The sequence below is a fragment of the Amblyraja radiata genome, chromosome 34, assembly GCF_010909765.2.
Source record: "Amblyraja radiata isolate CabotCenter1 chromosome 34, sAmbRad1.1.pri, whole genome shotgun sequence".
NCBI classification, from domain to species: domain Eukaryota; kingdom Metazoa; phylum Chordata; class Chondrichthyes; order Rajiformes; family Rajidae; genus Amblyraja; species Amblyraja radiata.
The window spans coordinates 14,576,053-14,601,975 of record NC_045989.1 but is presented as its reverse complement, the minus strand read 5'-3'; the positions used below and the strand labels follow the sequence as shown (position 1 = coordinate 14,601,975).

The following is a 25,923-nucleotide window of genomic DNA, read 5'->3' as shown; positions in this document are numbered from 1 at the left end:
GACAATTCAACACTTTTGATTCTATCCACCCAGCCAACCTCCTTACTTGCCATCCACCAAACCTCCCTTTACTCTTCCCCTCACTCTCCCAGACCTTCCTCCTCTTCCATATTTCCCCATGTTCTCCTCCAACCCACCCCCTACCACAAATTCCCCACCTACCCCATCTCCTACTTACCTACCCATCCTCCCACCTATCCCTCCCTCCACCTTCCCACCCCCTATCCCTCCCTCATTCTACCTACTCCCCCTTCCTACCTACCCCCGATCGACCAGTTATTTTCTTCCATCCTTCTTTCCATTTCTCCTCTTTCCGCTATCTGTCTCTCTCTCTCACTCACTCCCCCCCCAACCCAGTGACCGCCTCCGATCCTCCCACTTCAGCGGGCAGGACCAAGGCATTGCAGCGGCGGGATGTTGGTGCTGTGGCCGCTAGCCGTGGCGCTGCTGGCGACAGCGGGTTTGCTCTGGGCTCCATGGCCGCAGTCATGGTCGGAGGTGCCGATGGTGTGTCGGGCGCTGGTGTCGGCGCTGCGGCTGTGGTGGTGGTCCCGCCAGCGGCCGCCCCCAACCTTGCTCGATGTGTTGTTGCGGAGGGCGCGGGAGAACCCGGACAAGTTGCTGCTGCTGTTCGAGGGCCGGGAGTTGACCTACGGCCAGCTGGACGCCGACAGCAACCGGCTGGGTCGGGCTCTGCTGGCGGCCACCGCGCTGAGTCCAGGGGACTGCGTGGCGCTGCTGCTGCCCAACGGGCCGCTCTTCCTGACCGCCTGGTTCGGCCTGACCAAGCTCGGCTGCGCCGCCGCCTTCCTCAACACCAACGTCCGAGGACAGGGGCTGCTTCACTGTTTCCGCAGTAGCGGCGCCCGCCTCCTGCTCACCTCGGCAGGTGAGTCCGGCTACTCGGGGTCGTTCCCCCCCCCACACTCTGCGATCCCCTCCCTCCTCAACTCCCCCCACCACTCTCCCTCCCCAGGGTTCGCGATCAACAATGCTCCCCCCCCTCCCACTTCTCTTTCCCCCAGCGATCCCTAGCGTTCTCCCTCCCCTCTGCCTGGGTGGGGCTCATTGGAAAGGCCAAAGAAATGTTTAAGCACAAGGATGGGGTGTGGGGCCGGCGAACACACGGATTCCGTGGGAGTGCCGCGGTTCTGCCGCTCACCATCTATAAGTCGTGCAATTCTTGGACCCATTTTGTTCAACATTTATATGCTCCCCCTAGCTCAGATCATAGAGCATTTTAACATATCCTACCACATTTATGCCGATGACACACAACTATATATCGCAGTGTCACCACATGACCATAGTCCCCTACACACACTGAGCCAGTGTGTCAAACATATCAATGAGTGGATGAACCAGAACTTCCTCCAGCTCAATGCAAATAAGACAGAAATTATTGTCTTTGGTCCCAAAAAAACAAGGCTAGAGGTGAGTGCTCAACTCGACTCAATTGCACTGAAAACCACAGACAAAGCCAGAAACCTTGGTGTAGTTATGGACTCGGATTTGAATTTTAACAGCCATATAAAGACCATTACCAGATCTGCATATTACCATCTAAAAAATATTGCAAGAATCAAGGGATTTCTGTCCAAAGAAGACACTGAAAAACTTGTTCATGCATATATTTTTAGTAGGTTAGATTATTGTAATGGCATCTTTACAGGTCTCAATAAAAAATCAATTAAACAACTGCAGCTTATCCAAAATGCCGCTGCCAGAGTCTTGACCAACACCAAGAAAATGGACCACATTACACCTGTCCTTAAATCTTTGCACTGGCTCCCTGTGTGTAAGAGGATAGATTTTAAAATTCTGTTACTGACCTACAAGGCACTGAATGGTCTAGGTCCAAAATACATCTCTGACCTACTTGTTGTATATGAGGCGCCTAGACTCCTCAGGTCTTCAGGGACAGGTTTACTCTGTGTTCCCAGGGTCAGAACTAAAAAGGCTGAAGCAGCATTCGGTTTTTATGCTCCACACCTGTGGAACAAGCTCCCTGAACACCTGAGGTGTGCACAGACTGTAAGCGCATTTAAATCAGGCCTAAAAACACTGTTGTTTACTATAGCTTTTCCATAACCCGACATGCAGGCAATCTTAACCGTCTAATTTTAACCCTTTTATGTGCTTTTTAAAATCGTTTTATTGTTTCATTGACGTTGTTTTATTAGTCATACATTTGTCGTATTGCTTATTTTGCAATTTTTAATTATTGACTATTTTATTTTTTCTTTCCTGTAAAGCACCTTGAATTGCTGTTTGCACGAATGGTGCTATACAAATAAATTTGCCTTTGCCTTTATAGACCCGTCCACAGCCAGGACATTGACAAAACTGCAGAAATCACTGCGCGGCTGTGATTTCCATAAGCAAATTTGCCAAATTGTTTTCTTTAATTATTAGCAAAAGGTTAAAATCCTTATATTTGTTTTACAGTGAATATGTTAGGTTGCGGGGAATCCAGTTCTGATGGCATTCGCGATTTGTCTCTCTTCTTGCACATATGCTATCTGAGCGGTTTTGCTGCATGATGAAGTTTCCTGCTTTTCCGGTTTTATTCCCGTTTACCAACAATTGTTTTTGTTTTGATTTTCATATAAAAACTGATTTTTCAGTTTAAGGTTACTCTCCCACAAAATAATGTTGAGACAAGTTAGTAGGTTATTAACTGTTAATAGAAATGGCCCGTTACTTTTCTACATCTCTATTAATCATATCTGCAACTCAACCACTTCCTAAATGCCATTCTACAATTTTGGTCACGTTTTGCACTTGGTGAAAGAGAAACAATTACCAAAGCACTTGTCTATTCACATATCTTTGTTTCATAATTTTATAAACCTTCCATCAGATTGTCTCAATCATTTCTGTTGTAATGAAGGCAGTCTAACTTTATATCTTCCTTCGTGTTTGTGTTTACTCAAACCAGGTAAATCTGTGTTATTCTCCTTCTCTTGCCTCAAAATATTTTCTGTAGTGGAGCCCCAACCTCTCTTCCATAGTCCCTTGTGCTTTCAACACCCGGTGAGTATTCTTTGTTTAATATTACACATTACATCCTTATTAATACCCTCTGATTTATTCTCTTTCTTGCCCTGCTTATCACCCTCTACCAGCAATCTTAGTCTTAAAAACTAATCTTTGACTATATTAACCATGTCAGCAGTGTTGTGAATAGCTGTGGTGTTTACAATCAGATACCAGTAAGGATGATGAAACTTTTGTCCTCTTGCAGCAGCACCTTAAACATGTGATTGTAGAAGAGTTTTAGTTTACTATCATTGTCCCTCTGCAGTTTAAAAAAGGTGCAACATTTGCTGCATCACTCTGGATGGGCAAATGATTCTGATAGTTAAACAATTCTAAGTGAGTGAAATCTCCTGGTTTATTATTTCCAGATCATTCGAGTTTACTGGAGGAGTTGTTGCCAGCTCTGAGAAATGACAACGTGACGGTATTCGTACTGGATGGCGAGAATACCGGAGGGGCTGTTGAAAGCCTGCATGATAAAATCCAAGCTGCATCCGACCAGCCACTGCCTCAGTCCCTGAGATCAGAGGTTACTTTCCAAAGCCCTTTTGTCTACATCTTCACTTCAGGAACAACAGGTATAAAACCCCTCATATGGAGTAGATGTCCTTGCAGACTGCTTTTCTCCGCTCTCCATCTGATCCCTGATATTTCTGTAGCTAATTGTTTCATTGTAATGTATAGATAACTGAAATCAAGGTTTTGAAAGAACTATTATTTGAAGCTGTGTAGGAAGATATTGCAGATGCTGGTTTACACCGAAGATAGACACAAAATGCTGGAGTAACTCAGCGGGACAAGCAGCATCTCTGGACAGAAGTAATGTGTAACGTTTCAGGTCAAGGCCCTTCTGAAGAAGAAGGTTTTCGGCCTGAAAGGTCACTCATTCCTTCTGAACAGAGATGTTGCCTGTCCCACTGAGTTACTCCAGCATTTTGTGTCTATTATTTGAAGCTGTATGAACTGGAGCAGTAAATATGTACTTTTTCTTGGATTGGTTTGTGAAGGGGCAAGAAGAGTGACTCTAGCTCTGTGAGGTACTCTGGGGCATGGTGATTTATTTTATTATGATGATGAAAATCATATTTTTCCAGAATCACAGACTTTGCTTCACATATTATTAGGTTCCACGATTCCCGGTGCTTTTCCCTCCCTAAACCAGAAGCATAACACAGATGGTTGACCTCCTGGCTCACCGCTGGAGACATGGATTTGAACCTGACCTCTGGTACTATCTGTGTGGAATTTGCATGTTCTACCTGTGACCGTATGCATTTCCCCAGGATGTTCCCATTTCCCCCCAATTTCACCAAGACGAGCAGGTTTTTAGGTTAATTGGATCTGTAAATTATCCCCAGTGCGACGGGGTGAATGCAAAAATGGGGTAACATAGAACTAATGTGCACAGATGATCGATGGTCAGCGTGGGCCAAAGGGTGTGTTTCCAAGATGTAGCTTTCAATCACTCAAGGTTTGTTGAGAGGTTTATTTATTGAGATATTGCATTTAAGTAAAGACCAACCAGAGCTTGAACTGTTGTAATCTGATTGCCTATCTTTGGTTTCAAGGTTTGCCTAAGGCTGCCATCATCAATCATTTGCGAGCACATCGGATGGCGAGCTTCATGACGGGATGCGGGTTTGATAGCAGTGACGTCCTGTATATCACCCTGCCTCTGTACCACAGCTCTGGCTCCCTGCTCGGAATCTGCAGCTGTATTTCTGCAGGTTTGAGATTGAATTTAAACACTCTTTTAACCCTATTACCCCTCACTCCACTGGTCTGCACTGCCATGCATTATTCCCCCAGTTCCCCACAGGTGCTGGTTGTGGGAAGGGTGGGAACATCCTAGAAAGGATAAAAGAAAAGCAGTCCTCAGTTGTCAGAAGGGTCTCGAACCGAAACATTGTCTATCCATTCGCTCCACAGATACTGCCTTAATTTGCGTTTCCAACATCTGCAGTTCCTTGTTTTCCCAGTTGTCAGGAGTTGTTCTCTGCAAGGGATTGTTGGAGTTTAAAATGCTTCTTTGTATAAATTTGTAGCTATCTCCATGATATCAAACAGCTGTTACATAAATGGTCAGAAAGTAATAGAAAGAGTTGGATGGAACAAATAGCCTGTGCTGTGAACTGGATGGGCTCCTGAACAGGAAACGGAGAATGATCCCATCCATAGAGCAACTTGAGTAAAGTAAGAGCACATGTGGCACCTGAAGGTACTTTCCTTCCTGCTGTCTCCCTATCTAAAGGCTGCAGGATTGCCTGGACAGTCTTGGCTGCAGATCAGTGGAAGCCAGAAGTGATGCAAAGGGACCTGGTTGTCCACCAGCCATTTTCCTGGTGTGGTCATCTTCTGGAATGTTGGAGTTGTTCAAATTCCCAGAGGCACTAGATCCTTTCCCCAACTCCTAGGTTGTGTTTATCTCTGACAATAAATGATTTCCAGAGCTTCTGGCTCCTTTCCTTTCAGAGCTTCATAGAGAAAGAAATGTGCGTTGCTTCCTCACTTGTAAACTTTCCAGCAACGTGGCTCATCCCCTTCCCAACAAGGTGACTCTTTCCCTTCCCAACTGTGATAGGCATGGGATGGAACAATGAACCTAATGCACACAAATTGTGAAGAGGCTGTTTTTTTTACAGTGAGTGGTGGGTACCCAACTTGCTGCCAGAGATCACAGTGGAAGCAGTATTACAGTGGCATTTAAGAGCCTTTTAAATTATTCATCCTTCCCTGAAACTATAAACCCCACATGTCTAATGTCATCCTTGTAAACCTGCATTGCACCCTCACCAGTGCTTCTTTATCCCTACATTTTTCTCTCCTCGCAAAGGACGTTATAATCATAGATTCATACAGCATGGAAACTGGCCCTTCGACCCAACTTGCCCATGCCGATCAAGTCACTAGACACTAGTCCCACCGGCCTGCGTTTGACCCATGATCCTCGAAACGTTTCCTATCCATGCACTTGTCCAAATTTATTTTTAATATTATTATAATACCTGCCTCAACTGGCTCCTCTGGCAGCTCTTTCCATATAGTCACCACCCTGTGTGAAAAAGTATCCCCTCGGGTTCCCATTGAATCTTTCCCCTTCTCACCTTAAACTATGTCTTCTGGTCCTTGATTTCCCTACTCTGGGGAAAGAAGACTGTAGGGTAAATGTAGGTATTTACCCTATCTATTCCCCTCATGATCTTATACAGCTCTATAAGATCACCCCTCATTCTGCTGTGTTTGAACGAATAAAATACTAGCCTGCCCAACTTCTCCCTAGAGCTCAACCCTCAAGTTCTGGTAACATCTTCGTAAATCTCGTTTGCACTCTTTCCAGCTTAACAACAATCCTTCCTATAGCAGGGTGACCAGAACTGAAGCTCACCAACATCCTCTACATCTGTAACATTCTCAACTTCTATGCTCAATATCCTGACTGATAAAAGCCAAAGTACCAAAAGCCTTCTTGACCATCCTATCTGCCAGTGATGCCACTTTCAAGGAACTATGTAGCTACACTCCCAGATCCCTCTGCTCTACAACACTCTCCAGGACTGCCATTCACTATGAATGTCCTGCCCTGATTTGACTCTTTAAAATGCAACATCTCGCACTTATCTGCATTAAACCCCATTAACCATTCCTCAGCACACTTGCCCAACTTGATCAAGATCCTGCTGTCATTTTTTATAACCATCTTTACTATCTACAATACCACCCACTTTAGTGACATATGCAGACTTACTGATTATGCCTTCTACATTCTCATCTAAATCGTTGGCATGAGCCTCAGACGGCAATGAGCCCGACACCGATTATTAGTCACCGGTCTCCAGTCCAAAAAACAACTTTCCACCATCACCCTCTACTTTCTTCCTTGAAGCCAATTCTGTATCTTGTCACTAGCTCTCCCTGGATCCCACATGATCTAACCTTCCAGAGCAGTCTCCCATGCAGGACCGTATCGAATGCTTTGCTGAAGTCCACATAGACAATGACTATGATGTGTGTTAGTTCAAGTATCAGCTTATAATACTTATAATAAGCTGGTAAATAACATGAAAAGACATGTTCTGGGTTGCCTGGCAACTTTAAAACATAACCTTAAAACAAACCAAGGTGAATTCCTGGCACCTGTAAACAGCAATTTAGTTAAACTCCTTGAGTCGGGGTACACACTCAGTTCACAAATGAAATCTTCTCATTCACAACCAGTTAATTTGCTGAAACTGTTTTCACTGGTTCATGTTCGTTGGGAGCAGGAGGGTTGATCAGATTATTGTTTTCAAAGCTTTATATAGGGCATGAATAGATTTGTAAAATGAACCTCTCCTGCAGAGAGTATTAATGAAAGTGGTGGATTCTAATTCAGAAAAGTTTGTTTCCACTGATGAACTAATGAACACAGAGCCTTGGCAATGTCTTCGGTGAATGAGCCAATGAGAGAAGAGTTTTAGGTCTGGTTTCCATTTCTGTTTGATCCAATGCTGTATTTCTTTGTAGATTTTCTGGCAGGCTGCAGCAAGTTTTAGTCACAATGCATGATAAAGCAGGCCAATGAAACTCAAATGTATTTGCCAGCCATAATCAACTTAAACATTCTGAGTACATGATATCAAAAAGTATGATAGCGCAGTAATCGGTCCAGGCTGACCAAAGTGTTTGGTTCAACCTATCCATGGATTGACAGATGAGGTTCCCAGGGATCTGATACATGACGACAGAAAGTTGCAGGTAATTCAAGTGATCGAGGGATCCAAGGAACTGTTGGCCTACTGCAAAGAGGATCCAATAGGAAAAGTAGGGAGCCTTTGCTAAAGCCTTCGGGGAGTGGGTGACATCACGCCTGGAGACCTTGTGCAGTTTTGTCTCTTTATCTCCTGTCTTTGGAGGAGGTGTAGAGAAGGTTCATCATGTTGATTCATGCAATTGAGAGATTGGTGTATTATAGAATCATGCAGGAACAGGCCTTATGGCCCACCACACCCATGCTATTTTTTTTGTCTATCTACAGTAATCACATTTGTGTGCTTTAGGACCATATCGTTCATAGACTTGCCTCTTGAAGTGCATGTCTAAATGTCTCTTAAGCATAGCAATCACATCTGAATTCACCACCTCTGGCTCCAAGTTGTCAACCACTGTATTAAAAAAAATAAAAATTCTCAGATCCCCATTCAAACTCTTTTCTCTTAGCTTACAAATATGCTTATTTGTTTTTGGTTCCCCCTAATACAACAGAGATTCTGTCCATCTATCCTGTTTCACCTCATAATTTGATAGATCTCTGTCGGGTCACCTTAGCTTTCTTTGCTCTAGATAAAATGGATCCATTCCATCCAATCTTTCCTCATAACTTGAATCTCCCAATCGGAAAACATCCTGGTGCATCTCCTCTGCACTCTCTCCAGTGAAGCCACATCCTTCCTGTAAGTGTAGCATCTAGAACTGCACAAATTAATCTAAGTGTGGAGTAACCAGTGTTTTGTAAAATTGCAACAGAATGTCCCAACTTTTATATTCTGTCCACTGACTTTGAAGCCATGTGTCTTCTTCACCATTCTTTCCTACTTGTGCTGCCACTTTCAAAGATTTGAAACTTTTCTATTCCTTGGCTTTCGCCCCTGCATGAGACTTTGCTCTTGTTTTAGTGTTTCTATTATTGTTTTTTATTGTTTTTATTGTCTTTTAATGTTTTTATTGTTTTGTTTTATGTTTATGAATAGTCATGTACAGCACTTTGTTGCAACAATGGTTGTTTTTAAAGTGCTCTATAAATAAAGTTCAGTTCAGTTCAGATTTGTGGACTTGAATTGCAAGTTCATCAACATTCCTTACCACTTACTGTACATGTTCTCTGCCACAGAAAATAGTTGAGGAGAGTGCATTGGCTATATTAGTTAGATGTGGTCCTTGTGGCTAAGGGGATCAGGGGTTATGGAGAGAAGGCAGGTACAGGATACTAAGATGGTTGATCAGCCATGATCATATTGAATGGCGGTGCAGGCTCGAAGAGCCGAATGGCCTGCTCCTGTACCTATTTTCTATGTTTCTATGTTCCGCCCATGTTTGATGATGAATAAGGTTGTGCAGTTTGAGCTGTATTATTTGCCCTGGGCTGTTCTTAACCAATCATGTATTTTACAAACAACAGTCAAGATTTACTATTTACATTTCTTCTTCAAGGTGAAAGGGGAATGTGATATTTCTCTCTGTTCCATGTCCATGAACCAGGTGCAACTGCTGTCTTACGATCCAAGTTCTCTGCCAGTCAGTTCTGGGACGACTGCCGAAAGCACAATGTGACGGTTATCCAGTACATCGGGGAGCTGCTGCGCTATCTCTGCAATGTTCCCAAGGTAAACCTGGATGGGTCATGATTATGGGACAGGAGGAATATATTTAGCTAATTTATACCAGTTCCTGGTGGAACAATCCCAACAGTCCCGTTTCCAGTCTATTCATAAGAACAAAGGAATAGACTAGGAAGTAGGCCGTTCATCTTCCCATGCCTGGTCTTCATTCAACTATCCACACCGAGTCTGTCATTCATTCATCTATCCATGCTTGGTCTGTCATTTATTCATTCATCCACACCTGGTCTGGTATAAATTGGTGATTGATAGTCAGCACAGACTTGGTGGGCCAGACTACCTCTTTTTTACTGGAACTATAGATGAGCACAAGGACTGAGCTACAAGGATAGCTCATGGTAGAAAGCTAACGATTCACCACCATCTGAGCAAAGAAATCTCTCCTCATCTCAATCTGCCCTCTGCTCACAGACTTCTTAGCCAAGATATAACATGTCAAGTCCTTTAAGAGTTTTGTAAACTGCAATGAGATTTCCTCTTGTTCTTCAACATTGCGGAGAACACAGTCCCAATCCACTCAACCTTTCCCAACGTGGTAAACTTGCCATCCCTCGATCAAGTCTGGTGAATCTTTGATGCACTACCTCTATGGCAAGTACATTCTTTCTTGGGTAAGGAGATCAGAACTGTCCATAGACCATGTCTTGTCTCACCATGGCCTCATAGAATTGAAATAAGGCTCCCTTACTCCTGTAATAAAACATAACAGTGCCCACTAGCCCTGCATGTTGACCTTTAGTGATTTGTATACAACCACATACATGTTTCTTTGAACATCAACAGCCCAATCACTTACTAACATATTCTCCTTTTCAGTATCCACCAGTGAAAGACCTCTCATTATTTTGCATTCTATTCCATTTACCATGTTCTTACCCACTCACTTAATCTGTCCACATTTCCCTGAAGCTTCTTTATATCCTCCTCTACTCTCAATCCCAGTTGATTTAGTGGGATCAGCAAACTTGGAAATATTACATTTGCCTCCCTCAGCCATATTGTTTGTGTAGGTTACTGACAAAAATGTGAAAAGATGGGAGCCCAAACCCGATCCCTGTGGCATACCACGAGTCACAACCTGCGAACCTGATATTTGTTCCATTTAATCCCATGATAGACACAAAGCTGGAGTAAGTCAGCGGGACAGGCAGCATCTCTGGAGAGAAGGAATGGATGACATTTCAGGTCGAGATCCTTCTTCAGAGATGCTGCCTGTCCCGCTGAGTTACTCCATCTTTTAGCGTCTATCTTTGGTGTAAACCAGCATCTGCAGTTCCTACCGATTTAATCCCATGCTTTTTTCTGTCTGATAACCTGTGTCAACTGCTATAATAATAATAATAATAATACATTTTATTTATGGGCGCCTTTCAAGAGTTTCAAGGACACCTTACAAAAATTTAGCAGGTAGAGGAAAAACATGCAAGGGGAATGAAATAAATAGTAGAGACATGACTAGTACACAAAGTAAAGACAGAATACAATTCAAAACACAATATGAGGCAATTAATGCACAGATGAAAAGGGAGGGGGACGTGGGGCTAAGGATAGGCAGAGGTGAAGAGATGGGTCTTGAGGCGGGACTGGAAGATGGTGAGGGACACGGAATTGTGGATCAGTTGGGGGAGGGAGTTCCAGAGCCTGGGAGCTGCCCTGGTGAAGGCTCTGTCCCCAAAACTGCGGAGGTTGGACTTGTGGATGGAGAGGAGACCGGCTGATGTGGATCTGAGGGACTGTGAGGGTTGGTAGGGGGAGAGGAGGTCAGTGAGATATGGGGGGGCCAGATGGTGGAGGGCTTTGTAGGTGAGGATCAGGATTTTGTAGGTGATCCGGTGGGAGATGGGAAGCCAGTGAAGTTGTTTGAGGACTGGAGTGATGTGATGCCAGGATTTGGTGTGGGTGATGAGTCGGGCGGCTGCGTTCTGGACCAGTTGGAGTCGGTTGATGTAGGTGGAGCTGATGCCAAGGAGAAGTGAGTTGCAATAGTCCAGTCGGGAGGAGATGAAGGCATGGATGAGTCTTTCAGCAGCGGGAGGTGTGAGAGAGGGTATGAGAGTTTGGCGATGTTGCGGAGATGAAAGAAGGAGGTTTTAATGACATGGCGGATGTGAGGCTCAAGGGAGAGGGTGGAATCAAAGATCACGCCAAGGTTGCGGGCCTGGGGAGATGGGGAGACAGTGGTGCCGTCGATGGTGAGAGTGGGGTTATTGATTTTGCTGAGTGGCTTTGGAGCCTATGAGGAGGAATTCTGTCATCGCTGTTGAGTTTGCTGTCAGTATAGTTCCTCTGCCACGTTCTCCAGCCACATTGACTAACCTTCTGTACGATTTTCTAAATCCAAATATACCACTAACACCCCATACAAAGTCAGTTCTAGGTTCTGAGTAAAATTTCCAATATCTCTTTGCTCAGAATTTGAGAATTGTGTCCCTAATCCTTGAGTAATCAACTGGTTGGAGCAGGGTCCTTTTCTACATCCTTGGTAAATTTGTCCACCTCTGTTAAAAGTTCCTTCAACAAGTTTCCTCCAAGGAGAACAATCCCGGCATCTCTATCTGGTCTTGGAGCTGAAATCCCTCACCCTGGAACGATTCCAGTCATTGTTCTTTGGACCACTCTTCACACCATTACTAAATTGTGCTTAAATGTTTAAGAACTTCCTGTTGCGCTATGTGCATCACGCGACCATTGTCAAATTCTGAGGGTTCAGCACAATATTACACCAACTCAAAACCATGTCATTGGAAACAGGAAGTCTTTGTCCGTTCAGCATTACAATATCACCCAAACAGGTCCTTGTGAAATCCTTTGTGTAAAGCCTCGTATCTTCCTCTCTGAGAGATTGCAGAATAGAGGGCATGCAGAAGATTGTCAGCCTCCAGTCCGAGTCTTCGGTGTTCAAAGACATTTAAGTTTGTTTGTAATGTTATGGAAATTAAGTTGGCACATAGTATTGGCTAGTCTCACAGTAAGATTATAGTAATGAAAGCTGTGTGGTGCTCTGAGCCAAACATTTAGCTGTGGTTTCCTGGATAATTACATTGTGCTTATTGAACTCAACAAGTTCCTTGGGATCTGCAGTGCATTTCTGGCAGACAAAGATGGTGGAAATGTGAGAGAATGGTGACAACTGATGTGTTTGGAGCTGGATGTTGCTGTGGGAGATTACAGTGTGGGAGTATGTGGAGGGGTATCATGTGTGAAGTCGAGGTGGGAGCTACTGAATTCCTGTATCCCCACCTCTTACCAGTTATTCATGGGACTGACAATGTGAGTAGAGCCCGGGTCCGGGAGAAAGGCAGCCCAGGCAGCTGCAGGTGAGGCATTGAAGGTAAGTGCAACTCACTGAGTCCCAGAAACTCAGGGAATGCTGTTTCAGCATTGTTCCAGTGATTACAATCAGTTTTTCAAGCCTAATATGAAATCCCTAAGAGATTTCCTATATTCTGTTGTGTCCCACCGCACTTGTGCAACACCTAACTTTCATACCTCCTCCAGGGACTCAGAACAGTTTCTGTGTGAATCTGCTTTATACCTGGCATCATGTTCGGCACAGATATTGTGGACCATAGGACCTGTTCCTGTGCTATACTATGCTGTTCAATGAATGATAATTACCTAGCTTTGATTTGCAACAAAGTCCTTCAGTGTGGAAACAGGCCCTTCAGCCCATCCTGTCCATAACAAGTTACCCTCAGTCCTGTCTACACTAATTTTAATTTACTAACACTGGGTTGTATCCTTTTATGCATCAGTAATTCAACTAATAATCTAAAATGTTATTAAATGTTTTGAGAGGCTCTGCCTCCACCACCCTTAGATAGCGGGTTCCAAATTACAAACACTGCGAGAAAATATTCGGCTTGCATCCCCTCTTACCTACTACTTTAAACGTTTGCCCTCTGGTTTCTAAACACCTTGCGGAAGAGAAAGATTCATGTTATCTATTCCATGTGAGCCCCCATGTTCTGTAAGGTGTGGCTCGAGCACAAATAGGCAATTGTTTGCAGCAGCAGTCAATGCCGGGCAGAGGAACAATTAGCATTTCAGTACATTCTTTCACAGTATTGCAATAGCACTTTACAGACAGTGAAGAAGATTAAAAAATGTAATCACTGAAATGACATGGGAATGGCTGCAGTGGATGGGTGTGCGCATCCAACCGGACTGACTGGTGGTTACATGAATTACCCAAGGGTGCATTACAAAAACCAAGGCTCATAAATAATTTGCCCTCCATATTTAAATTTAGAGCCTGGATTCTTTGTCAGAATTCAAACACATCCTTTCATTTATTGCCGTTATTGAATTTTGTTTTGTAGAAGAGCAACGACCGGGACCACATGGTGCGGATAGCAGTGGGGAATGGTGCTCGGGCAGATGTCTGGAAGGAGTTTTTAAACCGATTTGGAAATATCCGCGTTTGTGAGTTTTATGGTGCAACAGAAGGGAACGTTGGCTTCATGAACTACGTAGGAAAGGTCGGTGCAGCAGGAAAAGTGAACTTCTTCACTAAGGTAAGGAGATAGCTGCGTGAAAGGAAGTATGTTGATAAAAAAGCGTTACTTCCACATTGGTTCCTTGGGTAATATTCCTTTTGGCATGGCTGTGCTTTGTACCAGTCACGTCTATGGAGCTACGAAAACACAAGTCCACTCAGACGGGCAGGCTGTTGCTCTGATCATTTTCATTCAGTTCAGGTGAGTCTTCCATTCATGCTGGATGTGCTTCAACAAAAGGTCCACCACTCTTTAAAACAAACATTTATAATTGATGCTGGCCTTTGTATCAATGGAAACACAAAAGCTGGCTTGCACTAGAACTGGAGCAGCTGCCAGAGATAAACATCTCTAGTTTATTTTGCTTTACTTGAACCATTGGCTATTGAGAATTCCTTTGATCGTGGTTATGTTCATTCTGCTGACCTCATTGTGTCAGTGAAGTTTAGTTTAGAGATACAGCACGGAAACAGGCCTTTTGGCCCACCAGGCGATCCCCGCACACTTACACTATCCTACGCACGCTAGGGATAATTTACAATAATCCCAAGCCAATTCATCGACAAACCTGTATGTCTTTGGAGTGTGGGAGGAAACCAGAGAAAACCCACATAGGTCACAGGGAGAACGTACAAACTCCGTACAGATAAGTACCAGTCGTCAGAATCAAGCCTAGGTCTCTGGCACTGTAAGTTAGCAACTCTACTCTTGCCCTAAAGTCAGAACGTTAGATGGTTGTGAACTTTCTAATTATTGTCTTGGCATTAAAGTTTTTGCCTCTCAAGAAGGACTTTGCAGCCTTTGTCGGTACTAAATTCTGTGGTCGGAAACAGAATAGTTTACATGAAAATTCACTTTCTCTAATCCGAGTAAAGATTTTCTGCTGCGTATAATTATTTTGCACAGGTCAAAAACCAGTGAAACGCCCAACTGGTTCAACAAGAGTTCACGATCTGATGAAGGACCCAGAGATGTCTCCCCCAAGCTGTGATATATGCTCAGATCAGGACCTAATCCAACTTCCTGCCTGTTCCTTTCACTCTCGTTGACCTAACTTGTCGGCTCATTGACTTTGCTGCCATATGGGGTAGGGACTTCAAAATTTCACATTCCTTTGGGTGAAGCAATTTGACCTCTCGGCCGGCACTAGTGATGATCCAGATACTGTGCCCTGGTTATTTCTTTAATGTTGCATTTGTTGGAATCTGCTACCGAATCATGTTACCTTGCATCCCTTGATGACTGCTTTGCAAGCATTACTAATACAGCAATTGAATGAAAAAGGCAAAATTCAATACAGTAGTTTAATTTCTGATTGCCTTCAGTTTATATTTGCACTGAGAATGCATCCAATGAGAAGTTCCCATGAGATAGTCTATGGATCTGAAGTGTGGACTTTGCTCATACGTTTAGGTTTGGGAGTTCTCTGTGATTACATTCCCCCATTTTTAGCCTCTGAAAATGTTCAAGTATTCATATTAAGTCAGTCATGAAATCAGCTGAAACCTTTGGACTGAGTCTAGCCGGAAATGTCACAAGCTCGGCAGATATTGCTAAATTCATTCAAATACTGATTTATTCCTACTCAAGTAAACATTACAAGGGCAACGTATGTTAATAAAAGCAGAGTTATGGGCAGCTGTTGACGCAGCACCCTGTGGTCAGCAGCAAGCACTGTTGCTTTGCCACAGTTGCAACATCTTGGCAGGCATCTCCTGAGAAGAGAGGCGAGATAAAGAAGGCTGACCTATTGGCCGCCTATTGCTCGACACAAAGTGTAAGGTGATCTCACTGAAAGGTAGCCACAGAGCGAGTGTGAGTAAATCACCAGAGGCCTGTCTTGTTTGACAACACCTGCCAATAGGTCACCTACAGAGTATTTGTATACAAGCAAACATGTTCACACCCATGATTGTGAACTCGTTGATAGGACTTCATAGTTTTTGTGCAAATCTGATCAGGTGTCTCATACTGAATATCCTCTCTGGTTATAGATTCTAATTCCCAATTCTCCAACCCAGCAAGGACTTACAAGAGGCTGGTGACTGAACTTTCTCCACCACATCATTTCCAACAAAAGCCTCTGCAGGGTCTGTCAGTGGTTCCTTGGTGGTCCTCACACCACAAACCTCCCTCAGATTGGAGAGTTCAGTCCTAAGGAGGAAACCTGCAGCTCAACTCTCCTATCACTTCTCTGCTCACTGAACAAACTTTCCTGTACAAAGCATAAGCGTACAGACGTTTATTTACAGTCATGGCTACCAGCCACTGGCCTGTAGTGTGAATACATCTGATCGAACACGCAGTGTACCATTATTCTTCCCGCGAGGTCCATATACATTGAACCGTTGCTTTCTATATGGACCCTGAACAACTGACAACTTTGGGCCCAGCACAGGATGGTTTGCCTCCTGTCCTGCTGTGTCTGCACAGCTCTCTGCTTGTGGTGCTGAGGTGAATGCCAATGGCACTGGACTAGGACTAACTATGGCACATCCTCCACGGAATGATGAACCCTGCACACTGTCCCCACAAAGGGCTTTACTCCTGCCCCAAGAAGCACCCTCGGGACGCCTGCCCCTCCTGTGCTGCCAAGCTGTGGCTGCTCCAGGCACGATGGCACATGAAATACCCGATATGGGGCAGTTGTGATGTGAAACCAGTGGGTTAAGGGTACGGCTACACTCTAATTACAGCTGTTCCTTGCATCTGATCTGTGATCTTCGAGAGAGTGCCTATGTATTCACTCAGCACATTTTTATTTGAATCAGCGCTCATTACTCACACTGTGCTTACCTCCTGCTCTCACCTCTCCCAGATGCTGCTGCCTTTTCACTTGGTGAAGTATGATGCTGAACTGGAAGCTCCAGTGCGAGATGCCAATGGCCATTGCATTGCGGTACCCACAGGTAAGAGATGAGAGTCATACAGAACAGAAACAGACCCTTTAGCCCAATTCATCCATGCTGACCAAATTACCTAACTGAGCCAGTCCCACTTGCCTGGTATCCCTACACACAGTCTAGCTGGTATCCCTGCAAACTTTTCCTATACACATACCTGTCCAAGTGCATTTTAAATGTTATGATTGTACCTGCCTCTATCACTTCTTCACGCAACTAATTCCATATATACACCATCCTTTGTGTGGAAAAAGTTGCTCCTCGGGCCCCTTTTAAATCTTTATCTTCTCCCTTAAAGATCTGCCTGTTGGTTGTTAGACTCCCTTATCCTGGGAAAAGATATTGTGGCCATTCACCTTTTCTATGTGTTGCATAATTTTATAAATATCATCCTCAGCCTCCTACACTCCAGGGGAAAAAGTCCCGGCCTTTCCTTATAACTCAAATCCTCCAGCCCAATAACATCTTTGTAAATCTTTTCTTCACTCTTTCCAGTTTAATGATAACTTTCTGCTTGCCGAGCGTCCAAAACTGTACTCAGTTAGTCTTTCCAGGTGCGACAGAGGTTCACCTGCACCTCCAACCTCATCTATTGCATCCGCTGCTCTAGGTGTCAGCTGCTCTACATCGGTGAGACCAAGCGTAGGCTTGGCGATCGCTTCGCCCAACACCTCCGCTCAGTTTGCAATAACCAACCTGATATCCCGGTGGCTCAGCACTTCAAATACCCCTCCCATTCCGAATCCGACCTTCCTGTCCTGGGCCTCCTCCATGGCCAGAGTCAGGTCCACCGTAAATTGGAGGAGCAGCACCTCGTATTTCACTTGGGCAGTTTGCACCCCAGCGGTATGAACATTGACTTCTATAATTTCAGATAGCCCCTACTTTCGTCTACCACAGTTCTCTAAATGTGACCGCACCCATGTCTTGTACAGCTGCATATGACATCATAACTCCTGAACTCAAAATACTGACTGATGAAGGCAAGCATGTCAAATGCCTTCTTAACCACCTTGTCTACCTACCTGTGTTGCCACTTCCGTGGAACTATGTACCTGCAAACTAGGTCTCTCGACTCAGGCACTTACCATTTACTGTATATGTCTTGCCTTTGTCTTAACCAAAATGCAACTCCTCGAATTTATCTGAATTAATCTCCATCTGCTGTTCTTAGGCCGATTGAACAAGTTAATCAAGGTTGTGTTGGTGGTGTAAGTTATTGTTCCCTCCTTGCGCAGATTAAAGTTGTGAATTTCTAAACTTCCAGCATGACATTCAGCAAATGGTCACAAAAGTATCTCAGTATGTTGTTAATTGGAATTGAAATTTAAGCAGCGTGGGAAAGTTTCACTTGAGAAGTGCCTAGATTACATTTCCATGGACAGTTGAAAGTTTCAGGACACTGGCTTTTTATTAAAGGTCTAAATCAGGATGGTGTGTAATTTTAAGAGGAAACTGCAGCTTGCGGTGTTCCTTTCTCCTACATCTATTGTTCTCCTTGAAGAGTAGCATGGATGGATAATTGCAGTGCATTTTGTAGCTGGTGCACATTGGCAGTGGTACATTTGTGGTGGTAGAAGTGGATCTTGTGGTTGGGGATGGGCTGCTAATCCACCATTGTGCTTTGTCATAGAGCTGTGTGGTAAAGAAATGGCCTTCATCCTCTCACATCCATGCTGACCTTTATGCCTCTCTAAGTAATTCCATTTCTCTATGCTTCTTCGCCTTGCCCCTCCCTTCCTAGCTAAATGTCTCTTAAATGTAGTGATTGCATCTGATTCCACCACCACCTCTACAAGATGGCACGAAGAGAAGGGAAAAATATTCCTAAATCAGAGAGAAACTCTAGAATGCGCAATTGACGAAAGACAGTGAATTAGTAAGAGGTACAACAGGTAGTTGGAAGGCAGCTGTTGGCCTTTGTCGTCATGTGGAAGGAGTGCAGGCTATAACTGCACAGAGTTGGCGAGACTATATCAGGACTGTTGGACCTATTGTGAAGAGAATTTAGAAGTCAGAGGTGAGCTCATTGGAAAATATCAGATTGTGAGGGGGGCTGACAGGGTACATGCTGAGAGGATGTTTCCACAAGGCTTTGAGAACTGGCAGCCTTAGTTTTGGAACAAGGGGCCACCCACTCTGGATTGGGAAGAGAAGTGATTTCATCTGTCAGTAAGTCATGAATTTTAGAAATTCTTTGCGGGGAAGCCATTGAACACATTCAAGGTTGAAAGAAATTATCTTTTAATCTACAGAATAGTGGAGGATGAAGGCAGGGAAGGAACTGAGATGAAAATCAGATAGCCATCATCTTAATGGCAGAGTAGGCTTGTGGCCATTTTCTTATGTTCTTCTAGATTGCAGTATTTACAGCTTTTGATTGGTGAATATTTGCTGGCTATTGAATTGTAATGTCATGTCCAATCTGCTGCCAATGTAATGTCCTGACAGGAAAGGTTGGGCTTCTTATTGGAGAAATCACCCCCAAGACCCCATTCATCGGATACGTGGGAAACAAAATCCTGACTGAGAAGAAGCATCTGAGGGACGTGTTCCGCAAGGGAGACATTTACTTCAATAGTGGTGACCTGATGATGCTGGACCATGACAACTTCATCTACTTCCAAGACCGAATTGGGGATACGTACAGGTCAGAGGGGGCTGGGGCTCCATGTGGCACCTTAACAAGATTCTGTTATCCAGCAGGTCATTGTCTCACATTCAAATCAGCGAAATTGTGATCCTAATGACAAGTTGCTCTGCACTCCAGCACAGCGTAGCCCAGACACAGGCACTCCCTCACCTGGGCTCACTTCCCTGGATTTGTCCTGCTCCAGAATCTGGAGCACAAGTGCAGGCTGATTCATTGCGACAGCACATAGTACTGCACGGAGGATCGGGCCGGGACTGTACCAAGAGCTGCATGTTGTCTTTCATATTTTATTATAACAAAGCAAGAGCGTTTGACATATTGAGTCTAGGGCACCCCTAGTGTACTCCCAGTCGTCATCCTTACCGATTTTCCCTGTCCAATATCTATTGCAAGCCAATCAAATGGCTGCTGATTTTCCTGGTATTGACCCACGATGGGGGAAAATCACACCTCGCACATCCCAGGGGAACCAGCGCGGTTACAGAGAGAACGTGCAAACTCCAAACAGACCACATCCAAGGGCAGCACTGAACTCTCCGGAGCTGAGTCGCTACCTGCTACACTACTGATTTTTCTACTCATTTGGGTGTGACAATAAGCCTTGGCATTATCCACTCTCCCACGTAGATGTAAACAGTAATAGGCGATTAATATCCCCAGTGCACTGGTTCAATCTTCATCCCTCAATCCATGTCATAAAGACACATGTTCTATTCATGATCAGGTTATGGTCTGTGGGAGCTTCTTGTGCACACATCAACTGCTGTGTTTCCCACCATGTCTCAAATGTACTTCATTGGTTTGGATCACCTTGCAACCACAGAAGAGGCTGAAGAGATGCACACCCCAAATCTCAGCAATAATGCTGATAGTGGATGGCTGTGATTGGTGTCCCGCCAGGGGCCGGGTTTAGATCCAGAGGCTTCATTGCCATCTCATCTCTGAGCTACCACCACCTGAGGTACGTTTCGTTCTTGGCTTGGACTTTGTCCTGTCAATTAGCAAAGGATGGTGCGATTCCACAGGGTGACAACTGACCGACCCTGGCCCTTCCTGCTCCACTCTGCCCCTGAGTGCAGCCTCCCACTGGGAACATGAACCTGCTGCTTCATCTCTCCCCTCCCCTGCAACACTCCCATGAGAGTACCAGCACCAACCTGCAGTTCATTCTGGGAAAACACAAAAAAATTACATTATTGAAAAAATATTATTTGCAAATATTTTGCATCAATTGAGCTGGACGCTGTGTTTACCCGAAGGTCCGTGGACAATACTGCAGCTACCCACTCCTCTAAGTTCTTCCAAGTAAATGAATTGGGACATGGTGAGGGCAAGCCACAAGAGTAGGGAATGTCAGGAGTCGGAGGGGGCAGCAACACGGAACCCTGCTCCAGGTGCTGCCACTGCAAGGCGTGTCACCGTGAGCTGCTGCGGGACAAAGGTTTCATTGAGCCGACTACACGGGGGGCACTGGTGCCCTGTTGCACCAATCTACTTAATTTCCGTTCTCTGTGGACGGACGCTGTGAGGTGGCTGTCAAAGTCCAAGCTGTGAGATCAGTGGCTGAAACCAGCTCACGCGAGCTTGTCGGCCAAAGTGTGCTAAACCTCTTAGTTAATTTTAAATAATTGTCTGATTTTAGATGGAAAGGAGAGAATGTGTCTACAGTCGAGGTGGCTGATGTCTTGTCCATGCTGGATTTTGTTCAGAATGTCTGTGTGTACGGAGTGACTGTACCAGGTGAGTGCCACCCTGGCAACAACTGGAAACCCCCGACTGCTTTACGCCACAAAACTACAACCTCATCCTAAATCCCTTTCCTTAGGGCATTGACTACAGGGACCTGGGTGTCTGCTTACCATTTAACGAGAATCATGACTGATCTTGTATTCCATATCCCTGACCCATCCACATCTCCTTTGATTACCTTAATATCCAGAATTCAATGACCTTTTGTTTAGAATGATCGGACACCTGAATTTCCATAATTTCCAAGAGAAAAAATTCCAGATTCACCAGACTTTTTTTTTAAATGTTTCCTCATTCCTGACCTAAATGGCCTGGACCTTAATGTGGCCCTTGTGTAGACTTCCCAGCCAAAGGAAACTGCCTAAAGTCTGTTGAGCCCTTTGAGAATTTGCTATATGTAAATTAAAACAAAACCGGCAGGTGTTGTAAATCTGAAAAACAGGAAGTGCTGGAAAATCTCAACATCTGTAGAAAGAGGAACTGTCAGCATTTTCTTTCCAAACAGTTGCCTCTGAAATGCCTCTTGAACCATGGCTTCCCCTCCACTGAAGTGGAATGAGCCATTGACCGCGTCATAGCCAACTGAAGAATGGTTCATTTATTCCCACCCTTTGCTCCAAGTCCAATACTGTTTCTCTATCTTAGAATACTACCTTTAATTCCACTTGCTCTAACTTGTTTACCAACTTCCTGTGCTGGACCTTATTGAAAATATTCTAAAAATCAAAAACATCACACCCACATGTTCCCCTTATCTATTCTACTAGTTAGATCCACAAAGAACTCCAGCAAATCAGTCAAACATATTTTACCTATCATAAATCATTGTTGACTCTACTCAATCCTACCTTTTCAATGTAAGCCACAAAGTGCCGGAGTCACTCAGCAGGTCATGCAGTATCTCTGGAGAACATGGATAGGTGACATTTCGGGTCGGAAAGAAAGGTCCTGATCTGAATCGCCACCTATCCATATTCTCCAGAGATGCGACCTGACATGCTGAGTTAGTCCAGCACTTTGTGTATTTTGTTTTGTAAACCAGCATCTGCAGTTCCTTATTTCTACTATATTTTCAAGATCTGTTATTATATCAAGTTCTGTTATTATATCCAGATTGCAGCATTTTCCCCACCAGTGACTTCGAGTTGATAGCTCCCTGTTTACTCTGTTCTTTCAGTTCCTCTTTCACACTTGACACTGATTCTCTAATATATCTGTCACGGGTCATATGTTTTCTTTCAACAGACACAAAGTATTTTTTTAATTCCTCTGTTTAAATCCTTTCTATTACTGTCTATTAAGTCCTATTCTATTTCTATTCTATTTTTTTTTAATTTAAAAAAAATATATAAATTATGATGTTTTCATAAGTGATATACCATGATTTTATATGTATTTATGATATTTGATATGCAATGCATTTTTAATGTAAGGTTGCCCCTTGTCTGGACCTTGAGTCCGTAATAAAGTGTATTATTATTATTATTATTATACTCTTTCTATTATACCCATAATGTTTGGGACAAAGGCCCATCATGTATTTAGTTGCCTCTGTACTCCACCATTTGAGATTTGTAATAGAAAAAAAACACTGTGGTCTAGCACAAAACTAGATTCAAAATAGCTCTCTCTCTTATGCATTATGGTATTGATCAGAAAAGCGCTTTGTGTAGATCATGAATTCATCTATTGCAGCAGTATCTAGGTTAGTATCATAATTTACAGTATGGGCCCTGTTCCACGTACACTAATGTGCTTATTTACACCACACCCAATATTCCAGCTGGTGGACTATGAATAACACTCACTCACGTTATCTGCCATTTGCCTTTTCATAGCTCATCCTAACTTAATATAATCTATCGAACCAAGATCATTTCACTCCACTCTGCTGACCTCTTTCCATATTAACAGCATTATTTTTGCCAGACATACCTAAATGTCCAAGATCCTTGGATATTCGATCCCAGCTTCAGTCAGCCTGCAGCATGTTTCTGTAATGACCATAGGTTGTGTAAATGTATGTCACTCTGTGCCTTGTGATGAATACTGTGAATACCCTTAATTTTGTCCCTGAAGAGTCAACTTCCAAATCCAGGCCCACTTGCCCAGTCTTTCCAGTCAAATTTCCATCCGTCAGATCCCTGACGTAATCAATAGCACACAAAGTGATGGTGGCCATCGCAACTGAAGGCCCTTTGATTTTTGTCATGGCAGACCAGACCAACTGGGTGCTGGCGTTCAGTGTCTGATCCTTGTGTCTAATCTTATCAAATTTAATTATTCAGATAGGATAGGGGAACTTAATTTAAAAAAACTCAATGTCAGAACAACTCTTAATAGTATGTACATAGCAATATGCGGGGTGAATTTGTGGAATGGTTTGGAACAGGAGATAAAACTTAGCACAAACATAATTCAGTTTATAAAGATGTACAAAAACACTTTTTTAAAAAAAGGATATGGGGATGAGGATAGGTGATTTTGAGTGGGATATTTGTGATACTGATTGTATTGGGAGGGTGATTGTAGGGTGCTGGGTTAACTATATGACTAAGAGATACTGTACAGTACAGGAGGGTTTTTTCTTTTTTTCTCTTTTTTTGGTATGGCTTTGCAAACATATGATTAGTGTATAAATGTAAACAATTTGGTGTACATAGGGAAATAGGTGTTTATATAAGGGGTGGGAATTAATAAGCTTTGGCTTCTCCAGAGGTGTTTCTGCTTCAGGTTGGTTATTCTGGTGCCATAACCAAACACTTATATGAATCCCTTTCCCTGCAGGGAATGAGGGGAGAATTGGGATGACTGCCATCCAGCTGCATTCTGGGATGGACATGGATGGAGAACAGCTGTATGAACATGTGGTAGCTAACCTCCCGGTTTATGCCCGTCCACGCTTCTTGAGGATGCAGGTGAGCTTCATGGTTCTTATGCCCTTGATGGTGCTGTGGGGGTTTGGTTTGATTGCTACATCCCTCCCCCCCCCCCCCCCCCCCCAACCCGACCTCTGGGTCTGCAGCAGTCACTGATGCTGTGACCTGTAGGTTACAAGTAATGTGCACTCAGAGGTGAAACACCAAAGCCCAGGATGCACCTTGTTGCAACTCAGCCATGTTGGAGTAATTGACTTGTTCCAAAAGCTGTATCCCTACCTGGTTCCATCAATAGATGTTTTTTGGGTGGAGAAATTATAGTGTGTACACTGTGGAATAAGACACCATGGTGACCGTTGATTCGATGTCCATGCCTGCCAGTTGCACATCCCTGTCGGATGCACATCCCAATTCCTTATTCGTTACAGCTCTCCAGTGAATATGGTCCTCCTTGTCTGCACCTGCTCCATGAAACAGTCCGCCCACTCGCCCTTCCCACCACAGCCCACCATACTCACCCCCATATCATCCCGACAGTTTACACCAACTCACCCCCTCATTTCATCCCGCCCTACTTGCCCCATCTCATCCTCACACAGCCCACCCCTCACCACCATCTCATCACCACAGCTTACACCCACTCACTCCCTCATCCCACCCTATTGACCCTTATCTCATCCCCACACTGCATGCCCCATTTACCCTCGTACCCTCCTTCCCCCCCCCCCCCCCCCCCATTCATCCAACAGCTGTCCTCACACACTTACCTCTCTACCCCAATCAGTTGTGATCTCTCATCTGCTCTGATGGAACCCACATCTCCCTCTACATCCTCTAACCTGGTTGTGAATGTTTTCACACTGACGGGGAAGGCCTGTCCAGGCCCCCCGCACCTAGCACCCTGCCCATAGTTCCTGCCTCAACCACCCAGCCTCGCGCTGTGCCATTAATTTGCACATTTTACCCTTGGGTGACCCCATGCTGACTGAGTCTTGTCCCTCCAGCATGAGCAGGGGGGTTGGGCAGTCTGCAACTTTTTTTGGGGGGGTGGGAGGTGGTGCAGTAAGGTGGGGAACAGGTCTGGGAGACGAGTGAACTGGTCTGGGGAGGGTGAGAGAACTGGTCTGTGGGTGACAGAGGGGAGAAGGGGCTGAGGAAATTGGTCTCTGGAAGAGGGTGCGGACCTATGAGATGGTGGATTACTGGTATGTATTAGGGTCTGAGGAGGAAGCAGTGAGGAAAGACAAGGTAGTGAGTGTGAGGTAGTGGCAATGGGGCAATATTGGGCAAAGGCTGTTTGCAGGAGCAGGTTGGGGGCTTAGTAAAGTTGATGTTTGGGGTGAGAAATATTGGTGGGGCAGTGTCAGTAACCAGCTTTGTTTTCTTTCAGAAAGCGATAGAAACCACAGGGACCTTTAAATATTATAAAGTGAGTCTGGTGAAGGAAGGTTTTAATCCGGATGTTGTCCAAGACTGCCTCTTCATCCTTGATGACAAGAAAAAAGCTTATGTTCCAATGGATCAAGAGATCTATCAAACTATTATCAGTAACCAGATCAAACTGTAACTGTAGAACTGCTCCAACACAGAGTTAGGTAAACGGTACTGCGTTTCAGTTCTATTTTAATTCTAGTGGTTTGTATAAAGATATTTCCTGGCTCTGAGGTGAAATATGAAAGATCATTGTGCAGGTATTTTGTGGGACATGAGATGAAACGTTTCAATAATAATGGAGATTCATGTTTCTTGTAAAAAGATAGGAAAATAGAAATAGCTATAAAAAAAAATTAAAGGATGTATTAAATAAAGGCCTTTGAACTTGTA

General features: G+C 44.2%; 1 protein-coding gene across 1 annotated transcript; it reads left to right on the top strand.

The window, feature by feature from the left end:
- The first annotated feature begins 374 nt into the window (after positions 1-374).
- On the top strand, positions 375-25,923 carry slc27a2 (solute carrier family 27 member 2). Its single transcript, XM_033050520.1, has 10 exons — positions 375-889; positions 3,411-3,620; positions 4,611-4,769; positions 9,277-9,401; positions 13,739-13,933; positions 16,734-16,824; positions 19,270-19,468; positions 21,114-21,211; positions 24,008-24,138; positions 25,490-25,923. The coding sequence occupies exons 1-10, from the start codon at positions 415-417 to the stop codon at positions 25,664-25,666; spliced, it is 1,860 nt and encodes a 619-aa protein (XP_032906411.1). The 5' UTR covers positions 375-414; the 3' UTR covers positions 25,667-25,923.